This window comes from Tinamus guttatus, unplaced genomic scaffold, assembly GCF_059628265.1.
Source record: "Tinamus guttatus ecotype Peru unplaced genomic scaffold, ASM5962826v1 Tinamus_guttatus_pri_ptg000942l, whole genome shotgun sequence".
NCBI lineage: Eukaryota > Metazoa > Chordata > Aves > Tinamiformes > Tinamidae > Tinamus > Tinamus guttatus.
The window spans coordinates 18,927-35,996 of record NW_028289476.1 but is presented as its reverse complement, the minus strand read 5'-3'; the positions used below and the strand labels follow the sequence as shown (position 1 = coordinate 35,996).

The window sequence follows — 17,070 nt, the reverse complement described above, 5'->3', positions numbered from 1 at the left end:
GATGCTCCATTCAGAGCCAGCGTTCCCGAGGCTTCCTGCCCTCAGGAACAGGCCCTGGCGCTGTGCGAGCGCCTGCCGGCAGGGCAGGAACACAGCTCCGCGCGCCGCCTCCCGCTCGGAGCACAGGGGTACCCGTGTCCCTGAGGAAAGGGGGATGCCGGGGTGCCGCTCCATTGCTGCCTCTGGATGGAGCTCAAATGGACACTGCGCTGGGGCCAGCCGTGTGGTGCAGCCAGCTGCGGCGGGCGCCCTTACAGCGAGGTCTCCGTGCGCCACGAAGTCTGCACGGTGTGAGACTTCCCTGTCCCACGAGGTCTCCCAGCTCCGTGAGGTCTCCCTGCCCTGCGAGGTGTCCCTGTCCCATGAGGTCTCCCCCCGGCAAGGTCTCCCGGCCCCTCAATGTCTCCCTGCCCCATGAGGTCTCCCTGCCCCACGAGGTCTCCCTGTCCCATGGGGTCTCACTGCCCCATGGGGTCTCCTTGCCCCATGAGGTCTCCCTGCCCCACGAGGTCTCCCTGCCCCGCAATATCTCTCTGCCCACAGAGGTCTCCCTGTCCCGTGCGGTCTCCGTGTCCCGCGAGCCCCCTGCAGCTCCGGGGAACATCGTTTCCGAGCGCCTTGGCGGGCAGTGAGCAGGGATCGCTGACGCCCGCTCCCGCCGTCCCTGTGCGAGTGTCACATGCTCCATGCGTGTTGCTTGCCCGGGTCAGTAATTGCTTGCATATGCGCCGAGATGGGACTCCAGGAGTCTCGGTGTTTCTGTGGGATTGGATTCAGCCCCTTTGCCTGGCTGCCCTTCCAAAGGAGTCGCTTGCAGCATTAACCACTGCTTGTCATAGAGCAACGGGGCCTGAGACACCTGGGCTCGTCTTCCTGCTGATTATTGGAGGGTTTTGTAATATCTGGGTGAAAACTTGATTCCTCTTTCATTTATCCCGCCTTTGTTCCTTTCTTTTTTCCCTTTTGTCCCTGTGGCCAAGGGGCTGTGGGGCCCCTGCAGCGGCTGCAGCTTTTGCCCGCATCACCCAGGCCCCCCCAGCACATCCTGGGATGCCCCTTCAGCAGGGTCTGATCTGGTGAACATAGGGACGAGCCGGGACAGGGGCTCTGGGCTGAGCTCGCTCCCCCGTTACCCCATTCCAAGCCCCACCTTGGGAAACTGAGGCAGGCGGCGGCTCAAGGGCTTTCCCAGATCCGGTGGCGGGCTGGGAAGGGGCCTCGGCCCGATGCTCCGAGCGCCCCGAGTGGCTCCTGTCCCTGCGTGAAGCCTGTGCCGCCCGCATCCGCGGCTGCAGATGTGTGGAAAAGGGAAGAGCTCTGGGCAGGAGCACGAGGAAGATGAGTCACCGCTTCCCTCGCGGGCGGTGTGGCTGGGCAGCGGTGCCCGAAGCGCTCCTGCGCGGCCTCCTCCCGCCCTGGCTGCCTGTGGGCAGGGAGGCGACTGCGGAGCTGGGCCCGGCCGCCTCCCCGTGGAGCCGCTTCCTGGCGTCCCAGCCTTCGGTGTGATCGGGATGGGCGCAAGGCTGGTGCTCCAGGCGCCAAGATGCTCGTGCCGGACACATCCCGCGCGCCCGCCTCGTGCTCCAGCCATTGCGCTCGGAGCGTCCTTGGCTGGCGGCGGGATGCGCAGGAGTGCGTGGCCGTTGCTCACCCTGTCCCTCTTTTCCTCCTCCTCTCCCCAGCTGTCGCCCGCGAGAGGATCCCCGGGCCCGGGCCACGCTCGTGCCCAAGATGCTCTACCCGCTGCTCGTCGTGGGCGCGCTGGCCTCTGGCCTGGCGGGTGAGCAGGGCGTTGTGGGGCTCTGCGGGCTGCTCCGGAGCGCAACATCGGTCCCAGCAGGGCTGCCCTGGCCCCACGGCTGGGGCACCGGCAGCCCTTGGCCCTGGCACTCGCTCAGTCCCCCAGCTGCAGCGCCCAAGGGCGTCCGGTAACCAAAATATTTTTGGGATGTTCCTGGCTGGTGGCGCTTCCAGCCAGGCTCCATAATGTTCCTGGAGGCACCTGGCATTTGTTACAGCTGGAGGCAGCTGCGACGTGGCGAGTCTGCCCAGGCACTGGCTGGCTGCCCGCGAACTGGCCTGGCCCCTGCCAAGGGCTCCTTGGCCGGTACTGGCAGCCTTCGTCCACACCAGTTTCATCCCTCACAATCCTCCCCGGCCGCCATTCTTCAGGCTCCTCTCCTCCCCTCCTCTTCCCTGCCCTCCCCTCCCTTCTCCCTTGCCGGTCGGGGCTGATGTCTCAAGGTGGCTACTGCCACCCTGGCCCCAGCGAGGCGCTTGCTGTGGGTGGTGGCTTTGTCCTCTCTGGGAAAGGCTCCTGAGAGGGAAAATAAAACCACGGATATAGCCACGCTCCTCTCGCAAATGTGCGGCCCCTGGGACGGAGCCGTGGGGTCGGTCCAGCTTGGGCGTTCCTGCGGCTCTGTCTGCAGCGCGGTGCGTGGAGAGGCAGCGCTTGCTGCTCCTGGACAGCTGAGGGCAGCAATAGCCAAGGTTTGGGACATGCCACGCAGCCTGCCCGGCTCCTGCTGGCCTGGGGCCACCTTGGTGCCGGATGCTGGTTTCTCTGCTCCCCGATGCCTTTCTTTGCCAGGCTGGGCTGGGCTGCTGGACTTGCCTCCCCTGTTGCCAGCAGCTTGGGCCTTTCTGGGAATTGCTGCTAGGAAGGGCTTTGAGATGCCACTTGCTCTCGGTTGGCATCAACGTAGAGAGGGAATCGCAGCTGCCTTCCAGCTTTGGTCACGGTCGTATCATCCGCTCCTGCAGCGCTCCCTTCTTTATGCTTAAATATCATCCATATCACCCAGGAACGTGTCTGGGGTCTCATCCCCACGTACCTGTGCTCTCTGGCCGCCCTCCCACAGGTGCCATGGAGATCCGGGTCCCGGACGAGCCCGTGGTGGCCGTGTTTGGCCGCGATGCCACCCTGCACTGCGCCTTCTCCCCCGAGGCCAACTTCAGCCTGGACGAGCTGACCCTCATCTGGCAGCTGACGGACACGAAGCGCATGGTGCACAGCTTCTCTGGCGGCAGGGACCAGCTGGCCGACCAGGGCGGCGCCTACGCCAACCGCACGGCCCTCTTCTACGAGGAGCTGGCGCAGGGCAACGTGTCGCTGGTGCTGCGGCGCGTGGCCATCTCCGACGAGGGCAGCTTCACCTGCTTCGTGCGCGTCAGCGACTACGACAGCGCGGCTGTGCTGCTGCAGGTGGCCGGTGAGCGCGGGGCCAGCGGTGTCCCCGCGCGTGCACCCACAGGTTCTCCCCGTTGGACTGGCCTCCATGGTGGAGCATCATTCTGTGCATCCCTGCCAGGACGTCCCCTGAGCTTGTCCCTCTCCAGCAGACACGGAGCAGCCCTGTGAGACGCCAGCGGCGCCGTGCTCAGCCCCATGGATGCCCACTGGGGACAGGCACGGGGCAGAGCTGGGGCACGGCTACTCCCACTTGGGCGGGCGGCTCCCCTCCAGTATCCTCAGCTTTAGCTCAGCCTTTCGGCTCCTGGGAAATGCTGTTGCTGTTGCCTGATTTCTAGGGCTCCTTGGGGATGGCATCCCTGAGCTCCTGGGTGTAGGAAGGGGGCAGGAGGGTCCCCAATGTGGAGTTGTTGGTGTGGTGGTGGAGCTATGGGTAGATGCCTTGGGGAGGTAAGAAGAAAATGACCATCTATTGCTTTGAGCCTCCAGCTTGTTCTCCTCTCCCTTCCAGCTCCTTACTCCAAGCCCAACCTGAACCTGGAGCCCAACAAGAACTTGAAGCCGGGGGACCTGGTGGCAGTGACTTGCCACGCATCCCGCGGCTACCCTGAGGCCACTGTCCTCTGGCAAGACAGCCACGGCGGCAACATCACGGAGAACGTCACCACGTCTCAGGTGGCCAACGAGGAGGGTCTCTTCGATGTGCACAGCGTCCTGCAGGTGTCGGTGGAGCCCAGCAGCACCTACTCCTGCCTGGTGCGGAACCCGGTGCTGCAGCAGGAGGCCCAGGCCTCCGTCACCATCACGGGTAAGCCGGCTTCGGGACATCACACGTGGGCTCTCCGTCAAGGACGAGATTGTCTTTGCTTGGCTCTAGCCCTGCTTAAAGACCCTACAGGCCCTATGCAAATACTGCATCACTGGTAGTCCCAGCTGACCCTGCGTGAAGTCAGGAGGAGGGAGCTGTGAAAACAGGGCATAAATCCAGGCGGGCCCCGTTATTGCCTGCTGTCCATTTAGAAGGAGCCGTGTCACAGGGCTGTGTCACAGGGCTGCGCGTGACCAGGGCCTGCTCCATGGGAGACCTCTGCAGGGTCTGCCCACACGGTCCCGGGATGGGAGACGGGGGCTCCCTAGGGCCGTGGGCTCCTCCTGGCCCACACTGCGGAGCAGGGATGTGCTCCCGCGTGGCTCCCAGGGATGCGGCCGCTCCGCGGGATGCTCCACAGGGCTCGTGCTGGCGACGGGCTCGCTGCCGTTACGGACGGCTTCCGTTTGTCCTCGCTAGCTGAGCTTTTATAGATGCTTGGGAGCTCTTTATAACCTTGTACGCTCACTGGTAGCATTAATTAGTGCTTAATTGTCCTTGGTACGGCAGTTGTTGGGTTGTGAAGGAGGGTTCCCTGGTGGAGCATAAACCTTGTGGCTGGATGCACCAGGCTCTTCCCGCAGCCCTGCGCAGCTGCAGGAGGGGCAGAGGAGCTGCTTGGCTCCGCGCTGGCCTTTGGCACAGGGGCGCCAGCGCTGGCTTTGGCCCTGTGACGGGCCACGGCTGCTGCTGCCGCGCGGTTCGGAGCCTGCGCTGATCCCAGCATGGGCAGTTATCGGGGATTTGGGCCCAAAAGAAGTGAGGGCATCAAGCCTGTACTGAAAGCAAACGTGCCCGGGTGGGAAGGGAGCCGAGAGCAGCTGCTACAACAGGGCTGCATGGGGAGAGCCCGTCCTTGGGGCCGTCACACTGTCCTGGACCTCGGGCTGGTGCCACATCATCGAGTCAAGGAGGCTGGTCCCCCGCAAGGGCCGTGGTGCCTGGCTGCATGGAGCCCTGCCCACGGCAGAGCGTGCGGAGGCCCCGCGCCCAGCGTCCTCCCTGCCTCCCTTCGGCTTCTTCGCAAGCGCCGGCTCAGCTCGCGATTTGACTTTACTAGGGCAATTATTTAAAGGTTAATGAAGTATTTTATGGAGTGACTCAACCTGTCCGCTTCCTGCTCTCCGTGCGGATCCAGAGCTGCGGCAGGGAGGCCATAGCTAGAGGAGCTCGCGGTTGTATTTCCAGGGAGCCGAAGCAGTGCCTGTGCCCGTGCCCGAGCGCTGCAGGGCTGTGGAGCGGGCCGCGCTCCCGTTCCCACCGCCGCGCCATTCCCGTTCCCGTTCCCAGGTCAGCACCTCGTGCTCCCCGCCGTGGCGCTCTGGGTCACCGTGGGACTCGCCGTCTGCATCGTGGGGCTGCTCATAGCCCTGGCCTACGTGTGCCACAAGAAGATCCGCCAGAGCTGCGAGGAGGAGGAGGCCAACGCAGGTAACGCGCTCGGCTGCAGCGCCGGCATCGAGAGAGCCCTCCCAGGCGGCACCGGAGGAGCCGCTCGCCTGGAGCTCGCGGCACTGCTGCCCTCCATCCCTCCGTGCCGGCTGCTCCGCTGCGGGCACCGGCCCCTGGAGCCGAGGCAGGGCCCCTCCTGGCACGTTCCGCTGCTCTTGTGTCGCCCTTGGGGGAGTTTCAGCCCTCTTGGCCCCTGCTCCTCCTCTGTTGCCTTGCTCTGGCAGCTTGGAGGCGGATGCCTTGGAAAGCTCCCAGCTCTTAGGTGTAACCAGGACCTCGCTGCCCTGGAGAGGCCCGAGGGAGCTGTGCAGCTGTGCAGAAAAGAGCGGTTCTTTGCCCAAATAAGCTGTTTCCAGCGCGGTTTGGTGGGAGCGGGTGCTCTGCCGTGGGGCGGCCTCGGCCTCGGGAGACTCCAGAGCGGGCGGCACTCGCGGTGCCGGCAGGGCCCGGAGCGTGGCCGCGGGCCGGCGCCTCACGCGCTGCCGGTGTCTGCCTTGCAGGGACAGAGGAGCAGGACGAGGAGGGGGACGAGCCCAAGACAGGTGGGTGCCCCGGTCCTTTTGGATGCGGGAGACGCGTGGGGGCGTCCCAGGCCGTGCAGACGCCGTGCCGCTCGCTCACGGGGTCCCCTTGTGCCCTCGCAGCCCTGCAGCCGCTGAGGAGCGCCGAGAGCGCAGCAGGTGAGCGCGGCCGCGGCCCGCGCGCCCGCCCGGGACTCACGTTCTCACGGGAATGCGGCGGCGCTCCGAGCCCCTGCTCCTGCCTCTCCCCTCCTCGGGTCTCCTCTGCCTCTTCGTTCACCTCCCCGCGTATTCCTGGCAGGCTTTTCCTGGCGGCGCTTTGGCCTCTGCTGGGGCTGAATCACTGCTCATTCCGCCCTCCCTCCTCTGCCCCCGTTATTAATGGCTTTTTTCTCCAAAGCTATTTTTTCCCCCCTCCTGATAGATTTATAAAACGCAGCTTTTTGCTTTTGGCTTATAATTTCTTTGCCAATTTCTTTCTTTTTTTTCTTCTTTCCCCCATCCATTTCCAGAAAACGAACAAGAAATCGATTGACAGGAGCCGGGACAGAGCGCAGAGCAGCCCCCTGGTCCTGATGAAATGTCCCTGTCCCCAAAGCCCGCAGGGATGAGCTGCGGGTGACCGAGGACATGCACGAACGCCCTGACTCGGACTGGCCACTGTTGCCAGGATGGCCCCATCCTCCTCCTCTTCCCCATCCCTGGTGAACCCGTGGGCCCCCTTCCCCGTTGTGCTGGTGCTGGGAGACCTTCGGCCTCCATCCCCCAGCCACAGCTTGAGGTGCCTTCGGGGGCAGGATTGGGATGCCCCTTCCAATTCCTGAGGCCCCGCTGGCTGGTGAGGAGCTTGGCCAGGGTCCTGGGAGCAGGAGGAAGGCCGGGGCTCCATGCTGCCCTCTGGGACCTGCTGCAGCCCCTGCTCAGCCCCGCTGAGCACGGCAGGCTCCGGTGCTGCGGGGTCATCGCTGTCTTCAGTGCCCCGAGGCCAGCGGAGGCGCCGCTGCCGTGCTGGAGTCAATGGGTCTCCTGTTGTCTTGAATTTATTTAAATTCCAGAATCTGGAGGGTTTTGTGCCTTGACCAATAAACTTTTAGATCTTTTTGGACGTCTCCCGGCCCCTGTGTGGTTTTGGGGTCCCCGTGGTCAAAGGCCAAGGAGCAGTTGGTAACCGAAGGCCTTTGTTTGGGTTCAGTTTTGCCACTTCTCTTGCAGGAAAGTGTCAGCGAAAATGTCAATGAGAGGGAGGGTTTTGCTTTTGTGGGAGTCCCAGGTTCTTCCCTCCCTCCTTCCCAGCCACATTCCTGTATCCAGACCCCAGGAAGGGGAGGCTGCTCCTCGCACCCCTGTGCCACAAGAGGAGGAGGAAGAGGAGGAGAACGAACCTGTTCATCTCCCACTCCAGAGCCCCCTCTCCTTGGGAATCCAACATCCCCAATTGCTGCATGGGTTTCCCCTTCCTTGGGGACAGTCACTTTTGGCCAAGTGCTCTTCACAGCTCGTGGGACAGGAGTGTCCCGGAGGCCGCTGGCCCCAGGAGTCACTCCAGATTCACAGGTTTGGGATCTGGCTGGGCTGGGCTGGGAGGGGAACGGACACGTGCGGCAGAGGAGGGACGGGACAGAAGTCCCCAATGGGCAGGGAAACGGGCAAGTGAGACAAGTTACAGCGTGCCGGAATGCAGCCCGCATTGGAGAGGCGATGGATGGTTGTTTCATCCAGGGGCCTTCACGGATGGCCCGAATTAGGCTTTGGTGCAACTTTTAATGAGGTGCCACTAATATCATTTACCCCCGGGCACTGGGCTGGGGGATTTTGGTTGTGCACAGCCGGGCAGGGGGCGTCCATGGGCTGGCTCCGGCAGTGGCTCCAGGCCCGGGCTCCAGTCTGGCGCTGTGGATGCCCTCGCAGGTCGCCTGCTCCTGCTGGAATTGGCCATTCCCAGCGAGCCGACCGAGCAAGACACACTTTGGGAAAAGCCAGGCAGCGAAATCCTTCCCAAGGTCGTCCTGCGCCTGGGCTGTGCCGAGGCGAGGAGCAGCCGGGCTGGTAACTGGGATGTCAAATGGCTTGTGCCCATCCGTTACAGGTGGCATTTGGAGCTGCAGCTCCTTTCCAGGAAGGAGATCCATGGACCAGGACCTGAGCAGCTCCCCGGCTGCTGCTTCGGAGCTCACGGCTCTGCTTTCGCCCTTTGTGGGCCCTGCAGAGCTCGGCTAGGCTTCCCACGGACACCCAGGGATGCAGGCACAGCACACGCTCCCGCTCCAGCTGCAGTGCCAGCTCCAGTCCTGCTCCAGCGCCAGCTCCAGCTCCAGCTCCTGCTCCAGCTCCCGCTCCAGCTCCGGCCCGCTTGTCCGCTGCGGCTTGGCCACCTCGGGGCGGCGAGGCCGGGTTCCTCCGACGCCCGCGCGCTGCAGAGCACTAATTCAACGTGGCTGGTTACTGCAGCGAGTGCCATCCCCGGGCCAGCCCCAATGCATCCAGAGGGGCTTCCCGCTCTCCATCAATAATGAATCCGCGTGCCTGCTCTTGCGCTCGCCTAATTGCTGAGGAGGAGGAAGATAAATACGCTGCTCCCCATTCCTGCCTGGAACCATGGGGCCCGGCTGGGGCCGGGTGGATGGGGGTTAATGGGATGGGGCGTGCGATGCCCATGGGTGCTGGGAGATGTTGGGAAGCTTCCCAGTGGCTCCGCAGTGCTCCATCCCACTGCTGAGCCACGTTTCCAGAAGCCTCTGCCTCACGTGTCCATGCCAAGGGTGGCAATAAGCGCTGTCTTCCAAGTGGCCTCTTCCAGGGAGAGCTTCGCCTTGGCAATTCCTGTCACACCTCCCAGAATGTGAAGCGTTTCCAGGTGTTTCAGTACCACTTTCTCTCTCCCGAGACCCATTTTCTTCCAGGTGGAGCCCCAAGCCTGTTGTTTCCTGCTGCCATAGTGCACCCGGTCCCAATATGTCAGAGATAACCAGGGAGTTAAGAGACATTTTAATTATAGACCTGGCCACCCTGTGCCATTTGTCACGGGCAACTTCAGTGATTTATCAATCAGCAGCTCTAAGTGATCCGAAGCAGGAGAAAAGCAGCTCGCCTATTTATCTCCCTGACTTGGAGGTCGCTGCAGAGATATTTGAAGGAAAACAGTGATATTTCTTAAAATTCCCTAACTGGCATTTAGAAGTGGTCTCCGGCCAGGGAAATTAATGAGTACTGTGAGTCGCAAGCTACAAAGAGACTCCCCCATTTTTCTGTGCTCCGTCTCCCGTTAGGAGCACACCCGAGCTCCGGAGCGGGATGAGGGATGCTCAGACATCACCAGGTCACTGCAATGCCCCTCGTGAGGAAATATTCAACACTCTGGTGAGGAAGCACCCTGGCAAAGAGATCCCTTTGGGTGAGATGCTGAGAAGAGCTTGGAGGAAGTGCAGAAGGTTGGAGCTCCTCGGCGTTCCGTGGAGTGCCGCGGCGCTGGAGAGGGCTTTGCGTCCCACCCCGAAGGTCATCCCCATGTCCACGCTGGCCCCCGAGGCCGGCCTGCTCCCGCAGAGGACAACCCTTTGCTTTCCAGTGTTCTCAGACAGCTGGAGAAATAGCACATGGAAATTAAGGGATGGAAGGAGCTTCAGGAGAGCCTGATGAGCCCCATCCCCAGGGAAGCAGAGGAGCCGAGTTGCCGCCAGCGCAGGCAAAGACGGATCGCAGCTGGGAAAAAGAAGGGAGATGTCCTCTGGTGTCCTTCATTACTGGAGGAAATGCATAGTGAGAGGACCTCGCGGATTGGAAAGGCTATTCCTTCGAAGCCATTAAACACGGATTACAGTGATGGATGCTGCAGCAAGAGAGCCGGGAGATGGTGGATGGTTTTTTTTTCACTGCCTATCGATCACGAGTCACTAATGCACCCAAATGAGAATAAAAGCTGCTCTCCACCCAACAGATTCAGCCTTTTTCTTGCCAGCAGGAAACAGCCACATTTAAGGCCCATGAATCTTCCACCCTCCTTCCATCCTGAAATTCATTGTGTCCTGTCCTGCTGCCCGTGCTCCGGCCTGCCCGTGCATGGCTGGAGCAGACAGAGCGCCGGGGCGGGATGGAAACATCCGTCCCCCGCGCAGTGCTGAGGGCTGTGCCAGGGCCCATCAGCCACAGCATCTCCCCACTCTCAGCGTGTGCGTGTATATCTTTATTAGCTTTGCAGAGGAGAAGACTGGAAAATTCCAGACATGCATCCCTATGGATTGGCAATGGGTTTGCAATGCTGCCTTTTTTTTTTTTTTTGTGTGTGTGTGTGTGTGTGTGTGTGTCAACAGAGCTCTTTTGTCTTGGAGGAAAAACGGGGTCATTCCCCCTAGAGCAGCAACCCCCATCCCCTTTAGGCCGTGATGGTTGTCCCTGGGCACAGCCCCACAGCAGCCAGGCTGCAGTCTGGCTGTCCTGGGCTCTGGTCTGGGCACTTGGGGTCCCCCGGGCTGCCAGGCTTGGGGCTGGGGTCATGGGAAGCACGTGGGAAAGCTGGACAGGGCAGTGGGCTCTGCTCTTTAGAAAGGCTGAGCACAGGGGCCTAAACCTGCGTCAGCTGCACCACGCTCAGCCAGCTCCGAGCCAGGAACAACTTGCAGATCTGCCCTGTTTTGTCCCCGCGGGGCAAAACCCTCTAATCTAGCACGAGGGACGACCTGAGGTTAGACTTTCCCCGCCATCTGGAAAGCTTTTTCTTGTTGTATCATTTATTCATTGCTCATGGAAAAAGCTTGGGCCAAGGCAGGGCCTGGAAGGGTGTGAGAGCGGCTTCCAGGCCCTGCTCCTCCTGACGGTTCCTCCGGCAAGTGGAGCAGGGGCTGCTTGATCTACCCTAGGCTGCAGTGCGGGAGCTATGAGAGGGGGAACAAGGTGCTTCAGGGGTGAAGCCCGTTTTCCTGGGCACGTGGATAAAGCGCCTTGAAAAATGCCTCTCCTGCCAGCGCTGCTGGGGTTACATAAACCTCCCCTGGCTCACGCGATGGCGTCGGTGCAGACCCAGGGTGCAGGTGACCACGTCCTGGGCTGGGGGAAACTGCCACCATCCCCTGCCCTCTGGAAAGGGCCCTGCCTGGCCCCTGGCTCCCTGTCCCACCCTGCCGTGTTGGTTATCGTGCGGTACATGCGAGCAGATGCGCCTAATTAACACACGAAGGCCAATTAATCTCTTGATGATGCCTGCCATTCACTTATCAGAAGCTATTAGGAGAAGATGGGCTTGGGTGCCTCTGCACGCTCTCACATGAGCTGGTTTGGGTGCACTCATTGCTCGAGACACAGTTACGCAGAGCGGAGAGTCGTGAACGGAGGCCGGGCAGATTGCAAGGCACAGGCCGGCAGCCCCGGGGGCTCCTGCAGTGAGGAGAGAGCTGGGAAAGAGTCCGCTCCGGTGTTGTGTGCACCAGCCAACACTGTGGAGCTGCTGGTGCTCAACGGCCAGGGCTTGGGAGATCTCTGATGCTGCTAGGGGAGGTCGGCAGCGCTCCCGACGCAGCCCCGGGGCTGAAGCCCCAGGGGCCTACCCAGCTTGGAGCGCATGAACTCCTTGGTGCACGAGGGCCTTGTGCTGGATACCCAGTAAAACCCACTTGCCATGTCCCAGCGCTCTTGCCGTGGTGTCCCCCTCACTAGGAGGTCACTGCGGAGCAGCTCACAAGCAGCAACACTCGAGGGAGCCTCACTGGGTCCTTGGACGCTGGTGGCCCAGCCTGGCCTGGGTCCCCTCAGCGGAGGCAGAGAGCCATGGGCACAGAGGCAGGGGACAAGAGCTCCAGCCAGGACGTGGGCACACAGGGAGAAGATGGCCAGCCTCAATGGGGACCCAGCTTGGTCAGGGCAACCCCGCTGGCTGCCAGGGCCAGGCCCAGCTGGGCCGCGTTGGTCGGGCTGCAGCCCCAGGTGTGCTGGGTCTGCGTGGGCTCCAGCGCAGGTATAAGAGCTCTGAGCAGCAACCTCTCCCTATGCTGGGTTTGCTGAGGCCAAGATGGAGTCTGGAGGCAGCCTGGGGTTTGCTCTCTTGTGCTGGTTGCTTGCTGGAGTGGTGTCTTCTAGTCCCTGGGATTCCCCTTGGAGGAATTCAGGGTTTTTGAGAGTAAGAGGGGACTCTTCTCGGAGGCAGCCTCAGGCACCTGCCTTCCCCCAGGCCTCCCCCTGGGCTTGGGTGGATCTCTCCCAGCTCCAGGCCGCATCCCCGCTGCACCCTGTGGCCGTGCGGTGCCAGGAGGCTCAGATGGTGGTCACGGTGCACAGGGACCTTTTTGGCATGGGGCGCCTGGTGAGGCCTGCGGACCTGGCCCTGGGCCCAGCCGCCTGCCAGGCCATGAGCGCCACGGAGGACACGGTGACCTTTGTGGCCGGGCTCCACGAGTGTGGCAGCACCCTGCAGGTGAGAGGGCAGTGTGGAGGGCCGGAGGCTTCCCTGGAGGCTCCTGTGTGAAGGGGGTCCCAGTGTGCTGGCACCCTCCTTGCCAGGAGTGGGTGAGGACTGCCTGGATCCAGTGGGCTGGAGTCCCTTGGGAGGAGGCTGCTTGCAGAGCCCTGGGGTCACAGTCCTTATCTGCTTGGTGTGTGCACTGGCTAATGTGCCAGTCCTGGGGACTGGCCTCTCCTGCAGCCTGTGGGGCATCTCCTTCTTCCTCTTCTGGCACAGAAAGCTCCATGGTGAACTGGGAAGTGCATAGGGTGGCTGCTGATGGACCTAGGTGTCCTAGGACACTGTTGGGTATCTGGAAGTGCCCACATTCTTGGGATGACAGAGTAGTTTCACTGACTTATCAGTCCTTTAACATGTTCCTTCCAGATGACCTCAGACTCCTTGATCTACAAAACAAGTTTGTCCTACAAACCTACTCCTGCAGGCAACCTAGTCATTGTAAGAACAAGCCCTGCGGTGGTTCCCATTGAGTGCCATTACCCCAGGTGGGCAGATAAGGTAGACTGCTCCTGTGGACCTAGGGTCATGGGGACATCCTTATTAATGCATAGTTTCTCTTTCCAGGAGGAATAATGTGAGCAGCAATGCCATCAGGCCCACGTGGGCTCCTTTTCGCTCCACCCTGTCATCAGAAGAGAAGCTGGTGTTTTCCTTGCGCCTCATGAATGGTGAGTACAACACTAGAATTCCTTATTTTCCTCTGATCGCCAGTCCTGCCAGGTTCCGGCCACAGATGCTGATGGCCTGGGCAGAAAGCAGCTTCTGGGCTGAAAATGGCTATTGTGGAAGTGAGGTGTGTGAGCGTGATGCTGGATTAAGGAGTCCCTTGCATGCCATGAGGGAACTGCCTGTGGCAAGGCAGCCCTTGCTTGCCATGGTGATGCCTGAACATAGGAGGCTAATACTTCATCAGAAGTGACCTGTAGCCTTGAACCTGCCTTCCAGATGACTGGAGTGCGGAGAGACTCTCCAATGGATTCCAGATGGGGGAGAGCCTGCACTTCCAAGCTGATGTCAGTTCTGAGAACCATGTCCCTCTAAGGCTCTTCGTAGATGAGTGTGTTGCTACCTTGACCCCAGACAAGAACTCCTTGCCCCGATATGCCTTGATTGACCTCAATGGGTAAGGGATGGGCTGCTGCCTGCATGGTCTACAGCTGGAGCTGCCTGGGAAGCTGCTGACTTCTGATCCTTGTCTAGGTGCTTGGTGGATGGGAGATTAGATGAGGCCACTTCAGCTTTCCTGTCCCCAAGACCAAGGCAGGAAACACTGCAGTTTGTGGTGGATGTATTCAAGTTTGCCAAAGATGACAGAAGTTTGGTAAGATGTGGTGTTTGCCCTACTCCTTCACACTTTCCAAAGTGATGCTGCTCTGCGTGGACAAATAAAACTTTCTGGGTGTGCTGTTTAATATTCCTTTCAGATCTACATCACCTGTCACCTGAAGGTCTCCCCAGTTGACCAGCCCCCAAATTCCCTAAACAAGGCCTGTTTCTTCAACAAAGCCAGCAGCCTGTGAGTAGCTGGCCCCTCTGGGGGGAGGGTTGGGACCAGTTTAGGAAGAGGTCTCATGGTTGGTTCTGTTTCAGCTGGGTTCCAGTGGAGGGTACTGGAGACATCTGCAGCTGCTGCGAGACTGGCCACTGCCTCTTGCAGGGAGGATACTCCCGCAGAGCCAACCCTCTGGCCAGGCGGCCCGAGAGGCGCTCGAGAAGAGCTGTGCCTTCTGGACGAGGTAGGACCAAGGCGGCCTTCGAGGCTGGGTGACTCTTCAGGCTGGCATGACCAAAGATGCTGAAAGATCTTTAGAGAAGATCTAATCTTAAGGACAAAACAAGCTGCTCTTTAGTGTCCTTGAGCCAGGAACTGTTTATATGTTCTCATCTTTAAAACTATTGTGAACCTGACTCTGTAGGGACTACACATCTGGCAGATCTACCTGAGACTGTGTGAGCTGCTTTCCCTAAGAACTCTGTGTGTGTCTCTTCTTAGGTGGGTCCTCAAAGGGATTGGAAGCTGATATCTCAGTTGGACCCCTAATAATCCTCGATCCAGCTCGGGGATTATGGAGCTCCTCAGAAGGTCTCTTGCCAGCAGGGAAGACTGCACAAGGTATGGATTTTTTTCTGTATGAACATACTTTAAATGCCATTGAAGGTGACTTCAGGATGATTTAGTCCCAAATCCCTCATGATTTCACTGCTAGACAAAGTCAGACACTTCAGACTAGGGGACTCCTTTCCAAAGCTGCCTGCCTTGAGTCCAGGCACTGGCAGTGGAAAGCCATTAAATGCCTAGTAAATGGGTCTCCTTTCTTCTAGGTGCTGCTGAAGGACTCTCTACACTGGTCCAAGTTGTCATGCTCATTGCAGCTACTGTGCTGAGCTTAACTGCCCTTGCGCTATTCCTAGTGTGCAAAAAATGCAGCTGCCCTCCTGTGGGAGTGTTATTGTAACCCCCCTGGAATAAACAGTGTTTCTCTTCTCTGAGCCTGTCTTCTCCTGGGGGAAGGGCAGGGATACCCAGCAGGCTTGACACTGGGTCTCCTGCAGATACTAGGCTGCAGGCCTCCTCTGGAGGCAAGTCTGGAGGTGGGATGTGGGTTATTGCCTCTTGCTGCAGTGCTCTGAGCTGGAGTCTCTTTTCTTAAGCAGGAGGATTTGAAGGAAAGGGCCTTGGGATGTGCTCAGAGCAGCTCTTTCCAGGTTCTCTCCTCCATGAGTCTGGCAACAGTGCTGAAATAAGGTGCAATAACAATGCAGCCTTGTAGGCTTTGGGGGCTGAAGTCTTCCCAGGTCATGATTCCAAACCTGTCTTTAAGCACAAGGTTCTTGGAGAAGCTACAGAAGCTGAAGATGCTCTGAATCTTACCTTGACAAGATGACATGTTCCCCAAGGCTCAACTGAGAGCATGTGGCCAAGATGTGATGCTTGTGTAGCAGAGTCTGTTTCTAAAAGTTAATCCCTTCCTCCTGAAGGTGGGGAGAGCCAGCTAGGTAGTGAACTGCAGAACCTCCTGTTTAGGTGGTCTGCTATGTGTTGTGGTACCTGTCCTAACTTTAGAGATGAACAAAATCTTATTTTTCTCCTGCTCTCCTAAGCAATCCTGCTCCTGAACAGGACCTCCTTCTCTTGTCACAGTGGCCATATGTAATGAGCTTGGCTGAGGCCTGTGCTTCTCTGGGCATTGAGTCTGTCATGAGCTTCTCTTGCTGCAAATGGCGGCTATGTGGGTGAGAATGGTGGCTCTGTTGGAGTGAAGAGGAGCCCCTTAATTAGCAAGCAGGCTCATTAAGGCCCCTTTATGCCCTGCTTGGCTGTGCTGGGGTGGCCAGTCTGCCTCCTCTGCTGCCCCTGGCACTGCATATGTGGGGCTCAGTCTTAGTGGACCTGATCCTCTTAGCACTAATCCTGAAGTGCTCAGATCCTCTTTTGAGGCCTCTTTCTTGGAAGAGGAGGCTCAGCCCAGTAGAGTCCATGCTTTGGTCATGCAACTTGTCCCCTCATGTCCAATGTGGTTCCCAGCTGAGGAAGTGCTGTGCACCACTCACTGCTGCTTATAAAGCAACATCAGCTTCCCCCAGTAGCCAGGCCTTGTGCAGCTCTTGCTCTTAGCTTGTTTTAACACAGCCATAGATTCACAAGTAGTAAGAATTAATAAATATATATATTTTTGCCCTTACCTACTGGAGTAAGAGGAAACCACCTGGGAGTCTCTGGTCTCTGCTCCTGGTTAGTGAGCTGGGCTCTGGCTAAAGAACCAAGTGGTTAAAGCACCTTCTTGCTTCCTAGGCTCTGTCTGATTAATGCCAGGCCTAACGCTGGCTTCCTGTGTGTTAGCTGCAGTAGTGAATCCTCTCCCTTCCGCCACGGAGGAGGATCTCTGAAGGGGCTGCCTTGCTGCAGGAGGTGGAGACAGGAGCTACACTGAGAGATGCAGAGGCCCTGCTGAGCAGGGAGAGCCTCAGCCCTGGCCTCCCCTCTCCCTCAATAGCCAAGAGCAGGAAGGAATGGGAAACCTTGGGATGGGGGGAGGAGGAGGGGGGGGCTAGATGAGGTGTTGCTCTGACTTCCTTCAGGTTGGAAAAGGTAGAGAAGGGAAAGGCCTCTGTGGAGAAACAGCCCTGAGATCATCAGCCTACCCTGATCTCGGGTTTGGGAGTATTGGGGAGCCAGAGGTGACAGGTTTCACAGGCACTGGGGGCTTCATCCTCCTCCAGAGCAGGGCCCTGCAGCACAGATTGGGCCCTGCTGCAGGCTTGTGGTGGGTGGCATCGCTGCCTCCTGCCTTGGTGCTGGGCTGCCCAGGGAAGCAGAGAGGTGCCTGGTGGCTGTGTCTGCCCTCCAGCTGTGTCATCCCTGGCTTTACTCACTGCTGGGCTGGGAATACCTGGAAGCTGGTGAACCCTGGCTTAGAGTAGGGGACCAAAGCTGGAGGCAGAAGAGACCTAGAGGCAAACAGTGCTACCTTCTTTCCTCTCCCCCTGCTGGGAGGGTGGGAGATCCTTCCATTTCCAGGAGACGGATGTCGGATCACTTGCTCTCCAGCACTACATATGCCCCGGGAAGCTGATGTCCAAGGCT

General features: G+C 59.6%; 2 protein-coding genes across 2 annotated transcripts; both read left to right on the top strand.

Moving 5' to 3' along the window:
* The first annotated feature begins 1,731 nt into the window (after nt 1-1,731).
* Nucleotides 1,732-6,720, top strand: CD276 (CD276 molecule). The gene is made up of 7 exons (XM_088538221.1): nt 1,732-1,780; nt 2,865-3,215; nt 3,708-4,004; nt 5,355-5,495; nt 6,017-6,058; nt 6,161-6,196; nt 6,550-6,720. Exons 1-7 carry the CDS (start codon nt 1,732-1,734, stop codon nt 6,570-6,572), a joined length of 939 nt encoding a protein of 312 aa, XP_088394347.1. The 3' UTR covers nt 6,573-6,720.
* A 5,315-nt stretch (nt 6,721-12,035) lies between these two features.
* LOC104577617 (zona pellucida sperm-binding protein 3) lies at nt 12,036-14,967 on the top strand. The gene is made up of 9 exons (XM_010225106.2): nt 12,036-12,437; nt 12,852-12,970; nt 13,050-13,153; nt 13,431-13,608; nt 13,686-13,806; nt 13,910-14,001; nt 14,076-14,221; nt 14,479-14,598; nt 14,808-14,967. Exons 1-9 carry the CDS (start codon nt 12,036-12,038, stop codon nt 14,939-14,941), a joined length of 1,416 nt encoding a protein of 471 aa, XP_010223408.2. The 3' UTR covers nt 14,942-14,967.
* The last annotated feature ends 2,103 nt before the right edge of the window (nt 14,968-17,070 follow it).

What these genes read in the sequence shown, in the direction of transcription:
- LOC104577617 (XM_010225106.2), top strand. Translation starts at nt 12,036, where the DNA reads ATGGAGTCTGGAGGCAGCCTGGGGTTTGCTCTCTTGTGCTGGTTGCTT. An exon ending in TTCCTTGCGCCTCATGAATG is followed by an intron (nt 13,154 to 13,430) that starts GTGAGTACAACA and finishes CCTGCCTTCCAG; the next exon opens with ATGACTGGAGTGCGGAGAGA. An exon ending in GCCTTGATTGACCTCAATGG is followed by an intron (nt 13,609 to 13,685) that starts GTAAGGGATGGG and finishes ATCCTTGTCTAG; the next exon opens with GTGCTTGGTGGATGGGAGAT.
- CD276 (XM_088538221.1), top strand. Translation starts at nt 1,732, where the DNA reads ATGCTCTACCCGCTGCTCGTCGTGGGCGCGCTGGCCTCTGGCCTGGCG. An exon ending in TGTGCTGCTGCAGGTGGCCG is followed by an intron (nt 3,216 to 3,707) that starts GTGAGCGCGGGG and finishes TCTCCCTTCCAG; the next exon opens with CTCCTTACTCCAAGCCCAAC. An exon ending in GGCCTCCGTCACCATCACGG is followed by an intron (nt 4,005 to 5,354) that starts GTAAGCCGGCTT and finishes TCCCGTTCCCAG; the next exon opens with GTCAGCACCTCGTGCTCCCC.